The 13,244-nt window shown below is 48.0% G+C and overlaps 1 protein-coding gene across 5 annotated transcripts in view; it reads right to left on the bottom strand.

Moving 5' to 3' along the window:
* The window catches only part of MYO1D (myosin ID), a 341,376-nt gene that overhangs the window by 220,529 nt on the left and 107,603 nt on the right, over positions 1-13,244 (bottom strand). For 2 of the 5 annotated variants that reach the window (XM_089317418.1, XM_051824625.3), the window contains exons 7-10: positions 8,695-8,811; positions 5,752-5,955; positions 2,645-2,790; positions 2,453-2,567 (exon numbers count right to left, since the gene is read on the bottom strand). In XM_089317418.1, the coding sequence (XP_089173544.1) occupies positions 2,453-2,567; positions 2,645-2,790; positions 5,752-5,955; positions 8,695-8,811 (582 nt within the window). The other 3 variants (XM_089317415.1, XM_089317416.1, XM_089317417.1) reach the window with 3 other exon arrangements.

Raw genomic sequence — 13,244 nt, 5'->3', positions numbered from 1 at the left:
GCTTGGGCCCTGCACCCCATGGGAGACCAGGATAAGTACCTGGCTCCTGCCATCGGATCGGCGTGGTGCGCCGGCCGCAGCACACCGGCCGCGGCGGCCATTGGATGGTGAACCAACGGCAAAGGAAGACCTTTCTCTGTCTCTCTCTCTCACTATCCACTCTGCCTGTCAAAAAAAAAAAAAAAAAAAAAAAAACACTTTTTTTTTTTTACAAAAAGTGAATGAATCAGAGCTATAAGCAGGCATTATGTACCACCAGACACAAGTTCACACACAACACATGAAACACATGGGGGACAATGCACTGGTTCGGCCTAACAAGGAACAATGCAGTGAGCAAGGCCCAGGCTGTGGGAAATACCACACGGCACACGATTCCTTCTCCTCAACAAAAGATTGCCAAGAACAAAGCAAGTCAGGGACGGAGGAGAAAATTATAGACACGCAGCAGACCCAGCAGTCCTCATAAGACAGCAGCAACTACAGGACAGGTGAGCAGGCGTGAGATGTGAGCACCAGCTGGATACCTGACATGAAGGACTTGGCGACTGGTGAGGTGTGATCAGGGTACTGTGATTACAGGTTTCACCTTTGAGAGAGAGAGAGACTGGAACATTTACAGATGCAACAATGTGATGTTTTAGATTTGCTTCCAGATACTCTGGGGGAAGGAGGAGAGGGGTTGGGGGGATACAGAGATAACCCTGGCAGTCTACTGGTAACTGCTGAAGCTGAGGAATGGCAACATAAGTACATTACACTATAATCCCTCATTCTGCGCTTGAAATGGTCCATAATAAAAAGATTTAGGGGCCTGCACTGTGGCGTAGCATGAAGAGCCACCACCTGCAGTGCCAGTATCTCATGTGGGCACTGGTTCAAGTCCCAGCTGCTCCACTTCCGAACCAGCTCCCTGCAAATGAGTCTGGGAAAGCAGCAGAAGATGGCCCAAGTGCTTGGGTCCCTGTTACCCACATGGGAGACCTGGAAGAAGCTCCTGGCTCCTGGCTTCAGCCTGGCCCAGGCCTGGCTATTGCGGCTATTTGTGGAGTGAGCCAATAGACAGAAGAGCTCCTTTCACTCTCAATCTGTCTCTGTAACTGTGGATAGCAGGGATCCAGCCACTTGAGTCATCACTTACCTCCTTCCTTTCAGGGTCTCATTAAGAACAAGCTAGAACTGAGAGCCAGAGCTGAGATGCTAACAGAGGCACTCTGACATGGGACATGGTGTCTTTACTGCTAGGCCAAACACCTGTCCTGAGGTTTCACCATTTAAATCAAATTGTTGGGACGCACACATGCCATGTCAGAGGGCCAGTGTTGAGTCCTGGCTCTGCTCTCAATTCCAGCTTCCTGGTGATGAGCTCCCTGGGAGGCAGCAGGTGATATATTTGGGTCCCTGCCATCCATGTGGAGCTACAGTTCCATTTCTAGGGAAGCAACTGGAACTCCAAATATGAGAGAAAAAGTTGCATCTGTACAATCGTGCATGGGCTCTTTTTCTCATCATCATTCCCTGAACAACACAGTATAACAATTGTGTACTTGGCATTGACGCTGTACTTGCTGTTGTAAATCACCTGCATTTTGTATGAGGGGCTGCACAGTGTGCAGATTTCAGTATCAGAGGGACCCTGGAGCCAGTCTCCCGTGGATATTGATGGCAACTGTACTGGCAGACGATAAAGTCCCACTCAGAAATTTACAGAAACTAATAGGTTTTCCACTGAACAGGTCTATTCTCAAAGTTGTTTAAAAATACAAATTAAACAGGAAAATCACCATGCCTTCTTTCTGCTGTCAGCAGGAGTTCCAGTCACAGGAATCAGATGGACAAGGTGAGCCTGTGAGCTGTGTGTTCCCTGGGGCTTGGGCCTGTGTCCTACCAGACTCCTCTGACAAATACCAAGTTCACCAAGAGCCGCAAGCACAGAGGTGCTACCTGAAGTGTGATGCAAAGGAAACTAAATGGGGGTGACAGCCAACACAAGTGATTTTATGGAAGGATTCAGAAAACATGAACATTAACTGAAGATGATAAAATGCCATTTAGTTTACAAACAAGAAGAGGAAGAACCCAAGGGAAAGAAAGGCAGGGAAAAGAAAACACCAGATTTGGAAGCAAAGTCTAGCCAACTCCGGCCAATCAAGGCAAAAACTGAGTAACACATAAACGACGCCAAACACTTGCGCACAGCTGTGAGGCAGAAGGCCCACGTGGCATCATCAGCCATAGAGTGACAACATCAGGTTCACCGTCTGTAACAGCATTTTCTGAGTACCAACGAGGAAATCTATCCCACGTCACAAACCTGAAAATCCACTGTATTACATATTCCAAAAAGGGAAGCTAAGGTTCGGGTGTCTCAAGTACCCAAGAAGATGGAGAGAGGTCACATCATCAAGGACAGCGGAAGCCCCCAAAGGCGTTTGCCGGGCCGTCCACTCACGTGCTTCCAAGGGATCCCTTCCCGCTGGTACTCCTCCTGCTCCTGCTTCAGCACCAGCTGGATGAAGAGCTGCTGCAGCTTCTCGTTGCAGTAATTGATGCAGAACTGCTCAAAGCTACAGGAAAAGGAATGAATGAGGCTCACGGAAACACAGAACAGGCAACGGGGGGTTCTGCGTTTTCTCCACTTTACCTGTTGTTGTCAAAGATTTCGAAGCCATAGATGTCCAGGACACCGATAACCGTGTTTTTCCCGTGGATTGTGGTGTCGTAGTTCTTGACCTCGATAATATCGTTGATGCGAGTAACAATCCAACAGAACAGGCGCTCGTATATTGCCTGCGATGAAACGACACCATAAACTCTTGCCCTCCGGGGAGTGAGTCCTCTGTTTGGATTTGTTATGTTTTAAATTCCTGTCCACCTTTTCCTTAAAGTTTGTCAAAACTGCTATTAGCCTCAAGCAAAACAGTTAGAAGTGCAGGATCATCTATTAAAAGATGACATGATATAGGTACAACTAAAGTGAACGGCCTGGGTCCTTATGAGTATGATTAGTCACACACACATCCTAACACAACTCCACAGGCATGCTTCTGTGCCTGGCTATGTTGGAAATTTGCATACTCCCTCATGTAAGTCCCTTCATAGCTCTGGAGTTCATTTAAATAACTATAAAAAGCTGGGAACTAAGAAGTTATCTTCCACTAAAGCTCCATAAATTCAAAATAACATAAATACTGACTTCTAATGCCAAGTAAAGATCTGAGTCTAAAGGCCAAGGTCTGAAATTCCTTGAGAAGCAGATGTGCACCCGATGCTCGGGGCACCTGTGCCGAGACACACCTAGACGATGGCACCACGCTGGCACGCAGCGTCCGCACACCTGCTTTCAGCAGCCCGTTCCTTCACCTGTGCACATTGTTTCCAATCCCCATTTCCTGTTAGTCATCAGCCCCCTCCGGTTCTCATGTCAGTCCCCTCAGGTCCTCATGTCAGTCCTATGACTACCAGAGACCTCACGCACCTCTACCTACACACTTCTTCATCCCTCCTAGGGACTTCTTATTCAGCTTCTTGGCATCTCTCAACCGAGTTTCCCAGTCTTTTCTAGAAACATCCTTCTCTCTGGGACTCACGTTATCACCTTTTGCTCTTGTCTCACTGGCGGCTCCTTCTTGGTGATTTCTGGCAAGGTCTCCTCCTCTATCTAACCTCTGAAAGTTGGAGTTCTTCCTGGTCCTTTTCCCTTCACCCTTGAACACCCTGTAAGTCATCTCATCCAGTATTAAATAATGCTAACATAATATGGCTCCTGACATGGTTTGAACAGGATTTGGCTCCCCAAACTCATGCAGACATTTAAACTACTTTGGTTAATGTGACTAATTGATTATATTAATGATTGCGGCTCGAGCATGGAGACTTAATCTAATTATGGCATCTGAGAGGTAGGCCCAGTAGGAGGTTTTAGGTCATGGGGGTGGGTCCTTGGAGGGTGTTCAGGAGGACTGGTTACGTAGGCTGGGCATGCTTCCCGGCTCACCAGATGCTTGAGTCAAGGGGCCGCCTGATCTTGGACTGTGAAACTCCAAAACCGTAGCAGAAATAAACCTTCCTGCCCTCCAAGTAGCTCCTCCTCTCTGGTATTTTAGTTAATGTAATGAGAGGCTGACCAACAGCTCCACAGCACGGTGGAGCTCCAGACTGAGACTTGCTTTCTCTCTACCTGACAGTGGCTCTCTGATGTCTCACATCCACTTCAGACTTGTCAAGACTCTCCATCTTTTCACCTTCAGAGATGGTTCCTACCCTTCTTTTATCCATGAATAAATGGCACCACTTAGGAATTAATTCATTCATTCAGCAAGTATTGGCTGAGTACTTACTATGTAAGTTTGTTGAAAATACAGTGCTAGGCAATGTAAATGCAGCCTCAGTCTCCAAGGAGCTTAGGGAATAGAGCAAAGAGAAAAATCACACACACACACACACAGATGCATGGGCTCTACGGGGTACTTGACCCACTCAGTGTTCAGGGGAAGGCTTCTCTGAGAAAGTGACAATTGGCTGAGATCGGAAGGATTGAGGAAGCAGTCACTAGGCCAGAAGGGACAGATCTAATCAGAGGAAACAGCATGTGCAGGGGCCCTGCGTCTGGAAGGAGAAAGGATAAAGATAACGTGGGAGACCTAAGAGAAGGCCGATGTGCTGGGGTGCAGAAAGGAAGCTGGAAGATGGGATGACCGAGGCAGGAGACAGCCAGGAGCCTCAGGTATCAGCCTGCATTTCCTGTCCCCAACCACAGCTCTGTGATTTCATTTTCCCAACAGGTGCCTCTCCAACCATCCGAGCCTCCCCATTCCTGCTGCCTTCCTAGCCCAAGCTGTGACCATCTCTCCTGGAGTAACAAACATCCCTTACTTGGTCTCTGTGCTTCCATTCTTGTTCTACCTCCTATAAGATTCTCCAAACCAAGGCCAGAGTTATCCGTTTAAAACTTGAAACTTTTTTTTAAAAAAATATTTATTTATTTATGTGAAAGACTGAATTATAGAGGGAGATAAGACAGACACAGAGATACCCTCTATCTACTAGTTTACTCCCCAGATGGCCACCATGGGTAGGGCTGGGCCAGGCCAAAGCCAGGAACCTGGAACTCCGCCCATGTCTCCCACATGGGTGCAGGGGCCCGAGGACTTGGGCAATCACCTGCTGCTTTCTCAGGTGTATCAGTAGGGGGCTGGATGGCAAGTGGAGCAGCCAGGATTTGACCCTCTGCCCCACAATGCTGGCCACTAAAATTTCAAACTTAATGTCACTGCCCCTTCTTAAAATCCTCTAGTTGCTCTTCACTGCACTTAGGAGCCTGGGACTTATATGAAGGCAAAAACTGAATAAAGAGCAATCTAATCAATAAGCAAAGCAACAAAACCAAAAAACAGACTTAGGAAAACACAACACTTGCCACACAGGTGGTAGACAAAGGGTTAGAGTTTATGTTATAAAAGAGCTTTGACTTGAAGGGAACTCCTCTGAGTGAGAAAAGCGAAACCGAGAGCTAGGAAAGGGGCCACGGGGAGGAGGGGCCTGGAGAGCAGCACCTGCAGCTCCCCGCTCCCCGGCTGGTCTGCTCTGCCCTGCTCTGCCCTGCTCTGCCCGTGCTGCCCGCGGCCGGGAGGTTTCACTGAGGTGGTGCTGGCCACAGCAGGCTGTGGTTTCTAAAAGCTGCAACAGACTCTGGAGGGGCACCCGCCCATGTCCACGCGGCGCGCTGCGGAAGGCACGCTGGGCTCTCACCTTGGCGAACGCGTCTCTGCCGTAGCTGGCCTCCTGCTCCGTGTGCTGCTTGTCGATGATGTCGCGGCCTGTGGCCACCGTGCGGTAGAGGAGGGCCTTCTCCACCGCGTCGGTCTTGGTGGACAGCAGCTCTGCTATGATCGACACAACCTGGCCGTTCTCGATCAGAGTCGTGTCTCCATCTACCACGAATTTTAAATTTCCCTACAGCAGAAGTCAGAAAACAAAACACACCGTCTCCAGTGAGATTCTGGAATGTTGCACCAGGGATTCATTCGTCAATTTGAAATATAATTAAGTGACTTGGTTTATATCTCCTTTCCTAAACACATCACATATCCCAACGCAGAAAAACCTAGCGCTTCATCTGTTCTTTTCCTCTTCTCCAATTGCTCGTCTCTTTTTCCATTTTTAGCGCATGTTATCAGTGGACAGAAGTTTTACACTTTTATTCAAATCTGTACATCTTTTGCCTTAGGATTTTCTTTCTTTGATGTCATACTTACATTGCTCCTGCTACAAACATACAGTATTCAGTATTTCTTTCTAATACTTTTGTGTACACTTTTTCTCTCATTTAAACTTTTAACCCATCCAGAACTTACTGTATGCGGTATAAAGTGAGAATCTAACAACTTTTGCAGGTGGTTACTGAGCTGCCCCAATACCACATAGGGGGTATTCTAGCTTTTTTCTGTTGATCTGACATGTCACCTTTTTTAATAAGTTAAATTCCCTAAGCATTTGAGTCTATTTAAATTCCACTTGTGGCCGGCGCTGCAGCTCACTAGGCTAATCTTCTGCCTGTGGCACCAGTATTCTGGGTTCTAGTCCTGGTTGGAGCGCCGGTTCTGTACCAGTTGCTCCTCTTCCAGTCCAGCTTTGTGCTGTGGCCCGGGAAGGCAGTGGAGGATGGCCCAAGTGCTTGGGCCCTACACCCGCATGAATAAATATGAGAGACCAGGAGGAAGCACCTGGCTCCTGGCTTTGGATCGGCACAGTGCGCCGACCGTAGCGGCCATTTGGGGGGGTGAACCAACGGAAGGAAGACCTTTCTCTCTGTGTCTCTCACTGTCTAACTCTGCCTGTCAAAAAATTTAAAATAAAATTCCACTCGTTCAATAAGTGATAAATACTAATGAACCCTGTACGAAGTATCCAACACACCAACCAGCCCATGGGTTGATCTGTTGATGGTGCTGGATTTGTGTAACAGGTTTTTTTTTTTTTTTTTTTTTTTTTACAGGCAGAGTGGACAGTGAGAGAGAGAGAGAGAGAGAGAGAGAAAGGTCTTCCTTTGCCGTTGGTTCACCCTCCAATGGCCACCGCGGCCGGCGCACCGCGCTGATCCCAAGGCAGCAGCCAGGTGCTTCTCCTGGTCTCCCATGGGGTGCAGGGCCCAAGCACTTGGGCCATCCTCCACCACACTCCTGAGCCACAGCAGAGAGCTGGCCTGGAAGAGGGGCAACCGGGACAGAATCCGGTGCCCCGACCGGGACTAGAACCTGGGGTGCCAATGCCGCTAGGTGGGGGATTAGCCTATTGAGCCGCAGCGCCGGCTGTGTAACAGGTTTTACAGTGCTGTCACTGTCGCTCTCATTTTAAATTGGGTAGAAGTGGTCGTGCCTCCTCCTTCCCTTCTCCAAACCCACAGCTCTTCCTCCACTCATTTCCTTTGCTTCTCTTATAGGTTTACTGTTCCCAGAAAATTCTGGAATCATTAAGGCCAAGTTAAAAACTAAATACAATTTTTATTTAGAGTCCAACGGGGACGTTGCACTGCATTTTAAACTAATTCAAAGAGGCCTCTTGGTTTATGACTTCCTCGTGAGGATATTTACTTGTCATTTCCAGTGCTGTGTGCTGTTTCACATACAGACCTTGCACATTCCTGATTCACTGTTATTAACAGCATCAAGAGGTAGCAACGTAATGTGATGGTGTTAATAGGCAGGGCCTCTGGAAGGAGAGTGGACTGGATTGAGTCTTCAGGGTACAGCCTCGAACATTAAATCCTGGTGGCTTCATTACAGACCACACAGACACAGACACAGACACAGACACAGACACAGACACAGACAGACAGCGTTGCTGCCAACACTCCCACTCTTGCATAGTTTCCCAGGAAATAAAAGAAAAATAGGAGAAAGCAAAAGTCAGGCCCTGAAAGCACGTGGTGCTCTGTGCTGCCTGGGACTCTGCCAGCCAGAACACCGTCACCAGAGGCTGAACCCAAGGGGCCTGCCTGACCTTGGACTGTGAACCTCCAGAACTGCAAGCTAAAACAAACCTCTTCTCCCTTCACGAGTGGTTTATCTCAGGTAGCTCGTCGTAGTTACAAAAAGCTAATACACGCTCAAACACTGTACAGTTAGTCCATTACACTTAAAATATCTCTGATTATATAATGTAAAGGGCAATGAAAGATCTCCAAACCATGGTTCTTCACTTCTTCAGAGACTGGCTGGCAAAGCAGAATACAACAGGGCCACGTGTCGGCCCAGCTGGTGCAGAGTCGGGGCTCAGGGAGGAGCTGGCTGGGGTTTGGAGGCAGCCACCCCACCCTTCAGGGCTCATTTCCCAACTTGTCAAGTCAGACAATAAAAAACCCGGTTCTAGCAATCAATCTACCACTCCACATTTCAAACGCCATCCTCAGCCTGTATCACTAGCCATCAGCTCACTGTTGAAGGACCTGATCCTAGAACCTGACCAGGTTGAAGTCTGATCCCGATAAGACAATGAACCCAAGCTATCATCTCAATCTGTCCGTAGATTGTAAAACAGTGGCAAGAGCCACAGGCAGAGTCATTTCTTCAGGGCATGAGCAAAATGGTTCTCAAAATAAATCACCTCTTAAACTGACAGGGCTAAAGCACAGCTTCCAGAACGGGAATCCGGCCTCCCAGGGCGGACAGCTCCTGGGGAGGAGGCCCCACTCACCAGGTGAAGGATAGCAGCCAGAATTCTATACACCGTCTGAACCTCCTCGGCCTGGAAGCCAATCACTTTCATGGCATCGGCCACGACTTTGAACTCGGCAGCGTCATTGATGGAAGACTAGGAAGGGAAACAGAAGACTGTGGTCAGACATGTTTCACGAGAGCCTTGCTCTCCAACCAAGGGTGCCCAAGGTCCTGGCCGCTCTACTCTAAGTCACTTGCAGGGGTGATGAGCGTCCACAGAAAATAAAATGGTTCGGGGGTGGAAACATCATCACGGGAGACAAAGCCCACTGTTGTGTGAAAACCATCGCCCAAGACAGTGCAGTGGAGGGAGCAGGTCTTGCCCATCATTCCCTCATGATCTGTGGAGGCAGTGGGAGGGGCGATGGCAAAAGGGAAAAGGGAACATGGGAGCCTCCAAAACACAGGCTTTCTACTCTGGTTGGTGGCTCTCAGACCCACAATTCATCTTCACAGACTGGCAACAGCACTCACACTCTTGCGTCATCAGGCCTTTTATTTCCCAGGTGAGGGAAAAGGGCTCCCGAACCACAGCTGCCAGCTCCAGCCTTCAGCAAGCTTTCGCTCAGCCCGGGGCCAAATCCTGACCTTTTCACTCATTCGACCGACATTTGTGAGCCAGCTCCTCTAAGTGACACAAGGGAGTTCAAAGATGGATGGCCTGCCCCTCGGGAGCTATGGCTGTCCGGTGGGAAACCCCAGCGTGGGAGCAGAGACCCAGCAGACAGCGATGCTGACTGTAGACACGGGAGTGTTCCCGAAGCAGCAGCTACACAGGGCCTGATAAGCCTTTCTCTGGTGAGCTGCACCTGGCCTGATGCTCACCTGCTGAGGGAGGGCACAGGAAGGGCCTCTCCCCCTGCTAGTTGAGCACGTGTTCCTCTGGGGTGCAGGCAACAACCAGGGCAGCTCCTTTACCTAGTGGGTTTTTGGTTTTGCTTGTTTTTTGTTTTTTTTTTTTTTTTCCGCAGTGCTTAAAGATAGTGACGTGTGTATTTATTCATAATTTACACATACATACATCCTTATGGGGTCCAGTATGGCCTTCCAGTGCATGTACACGACATGTAATGACCAGGTTAATTAGCATACCCGTCACCTCAAACGCTGATCACTTGTGTTGGGAACATGCAGAATCCCATTAGCTACCCTGAGACACACAATTAACTGTTCAGGCAGTGACCTCCCTGTGCTGCAGGTCATCACAGGTTACTCCTCCCACCCAGCTGCACCCATGCACCCATGGCCCATGCTCCTCCTCCCGGTCTCTGGCGATCACTGTTCTTCTGAGATCAGCTTTCTAAACTTTCACACCGAAGTGAGAACCTGCAGTAGTTTTCTTTCTGTGCTGACACAATGTCTTCCTGCCTCATTGCTGCTGCTGCTAATGACAAGACTGCATCCTTTTTATGGCTAAGTACTAGTCCACGGTGTAGAGGTAACCAGGTGCTCTTTATCCACTCATCCACCAACAGAGCACCCAGGTCAACTCCACACCCTGGCTATGTGAACAGGGGGACAATAAACACGGGAGTGTAGGCATCTCCTGGACATTCCGGCTTCCTTTCCTTTGGATATATAAACCCACAGTGGGACTGTTGGACCGTACGGCAGTTCTAATTCTAGATTTCTGAGGAAACTCCATAGTTTCCCACAGGGCTGCACTGATTAACATTCCCATCAGCGGTGTAGGAGAGCTCCCCTTTCCCTACATCTTCACCGGAATCGGAGTCTTTTTTGTTCTTTAGCCATACTAACAGGTGTGATAGTATTTCACTGTGGTTTTTAATTTCCCTTTCCCTGATGAGTTCATATACTTGTTGCCCATTTGTGTATTTTCTCTTCAGACATGGCTACTCAGATCATTTGCCCACTTTTTAAATTGGATTTGGGTGGGGGTGGGTGTTGGGTTGAATTCTTTCTTCTCAGCAGCTGAACAGCTTGAAAGTATTTTCTCCCATTCTGTTTCTGTGAAGAATGTCATGGTACTGTGACAGGGACTGCACTGACTCTGTAGACTAATTTTAGTAGTATGGACATTCAAAACGTTAGTTCTTCAAACCCATGACCACAGGATGGCTTTCCAGGTCTTACTGATCTCTCCTACCCCTTTGTTTCAATTTATTCCAAGTTATTTTTCAGTTTTTGTTGCTGTTGTTTTAATGTGACTGCTTTCTTCATTTCTTTTCTGTCTGTTACTTCTAGGGTGCTGAAATGTTACTGATTTTTGCAAGCTGATCTTGTATCTGGCACTTTCACTGAAATCACGTCAGTTGACAGGGTTTTTGTTTTGTAATTTTTGGGGTTTTTAGTTGGAGGTTTTAGTTTTCCTATATATAGGACTGCAAATGGGGACAATTTGGCTTCCTCCTTTCCAAACTGGATGCCTCTATTTCTCACTTAATTGCTCTGGGTAGCACTCTCAGTCACTGTTGATAAGAGATTCACTGATTTGGAATGAGCATGTGGTTCAATCTCCACACATTTTTTTAATTTCCACAGTTCCTCTGGTTGACTACTAATTTTATTGCATTGTGACCTGAGAAAATGATTTTGGTTTTTAAAAATCTGTTGGTCCAGCCGGCGCCGTGGCTCAATAGGCTAATCCTCCACCTTGCGGCGCCGGCACACCGGGTTCTAGTCCCGGTTGGGGCGCTGGATTCTGTCCCGGTTGCCCCTCTTCCAGGCCAGCTCTCTGCTATGGCCAGGGAGTGCAGTGGAGGATGGCCCAGGTGCTTGGGCCCTGCACCCCATGGGAGACCAGGAAAAGCACCTGGCTCCTGGCTCCTGCCAGGATCAGCGCGGTGCGCCGGCTGCAGCGGCGGCCATTGGAGGGTGAACCAACGGCAAAGGAAGACCTTTCTCTCTGTCTCTCTCTCTCACTGTCCACTCTGCCTGTCAAAAAAAAAAAAAAAAAAAAAAAAAAAAAATCTGTTGGTCCTCGTTTGGTGTTGGTCTAATGTAGGGTGCAAACTGGAGGTAGGAATGTATACGTGCAGCTGGCGGGGCAGCTTCCACAGACACCAAGTCCATTTGTTTCACTGTTGACTTTCTGTCTGGATGACCTGTCCGTTGACAAGTGGGGTGCTGAGGTCCCCAGCTTCCGTTGCTGAGTAGTTGGTTTGCTTTGTTTAACACTTTGTGCGAGATACTTAACCCCGCTGAGCCTCGAATTCCCCATGGATAAAACGGGCATAACAATACATTTCTTACAGGTTGCCGTGAAAGTCCAGTGAGAATTTATAACAAAGCACCTCCCCAGCTCCTAGCCCATGAAAAACAAACCACTCCAAAAGTGTCTGGTGTTAATTGTTAGACACAGCCACCATATTGAAACGACAAAGTAACTGGGCGACAATCTGAACATCCCACAGGGGGAATTGTTAAGGCAATGAATTAACCAGCAAGGGAATGCTCCGCCAGGGCTTCCTGTTACATGAAATCATTAAGTTCTTTATTACTTTTGGAGACCTTTCACTGGACTTTGCTCTTGCTGCAACTCAAAATATCTTCATTGTACATGATTCCTACATTGCTTAAGAAACATACAGCACAATACTTCATAGTTGCTAGAATTATTACGTTAACTTATGCTTGTTTGCATGGGAAGATGTTTACTTAATTAAGATGTATTGCAGGATTCTGCTTATAAGTATACAGAAACCACTATCAGTAATTATTTCTGGATGGTAAGATTCAGTGTATTTTCACTTCCTTTTGGCTCAGCTTTAGTTTTTTGGTCTTAAAAGATTTATTTAAAAAATTTATCTGAAAGGCAGAGTTAGAAGAGTGGGGGGAGAAATAGAGAGATCCTCCTTCCTCTGGTTCACTCCCCAGATGGCTGCGACATCTAGGGTTGGGCCAGGCAGAAGCCAGGAGACTGGAACTCCATCGGGTCTCCCATGTGGGTGGCAGGGCCCCAAGTCCTTGGGCCATCTTCTGCTGCTTTTCCAGGTACATTAGCAGGGGGCTGCATAGGAAGTAGAGCAGCCATGACATGAACTGGTGCTGATACAGGATGCTGGCAGCATAGACAGCTGCTTAATCTACTGCGCCACAATGCCAGCCCCTAGTTGCTGTTGTTTTAACAGGAATTCTCAGTGGTGAGAATGCTGGGAAGACAGTATTCCATCAGGGCCTGGAGCTCAACCTTCTCAAAAATTTTTATTCAAAATTTATTTATTTGAGAACAGAGAGCTCTCTCGCTGGTTCCCTCCCCAAATTCTTAGGCCAGGCCAAAGCCAGGAGCGGGGAACACAATCCAGGTCTCCCATGTGGGTGGCAGAAACTCCAGAACTTGAGGCATTACCGCTGCCTCCCAGAGTGTGCATCAGCAGGAAGCTGGAGTCAGGAGCAGAGTTGGGACCTGACCCCAGGAACTGACATGGGAGGCAGATGCGTCAACAGGCATCTTAAGTGCTTGACCAAATGCCCACCCCTATTTTAGGTTTTGACTGTGATTATATATTGCTGCTTCATTTTTGTTAGAGAGGAAGATAAAAAGGGAATGGAAAAACAGGAATGGAA

This window comes from Oryctolagus cuniculus, chromosome 17 (genome assembly GCF_051225735.1).
Source record: "Oryctolagus cuniculus isolate XC-2025 breed Fujian yellow rabbit chromosome 17, ASM5122573v1, whole genome shotgun sequence".
NCBI lineage: Eukaryota > Metazoa > Chordata > Mammalia > Lagomorpha > Leporidae > Oryctolagus > Oryctolagus cuniculus.
This window is presented reverse-complemented; position numbering and strand designations above follow the sequence as displayed.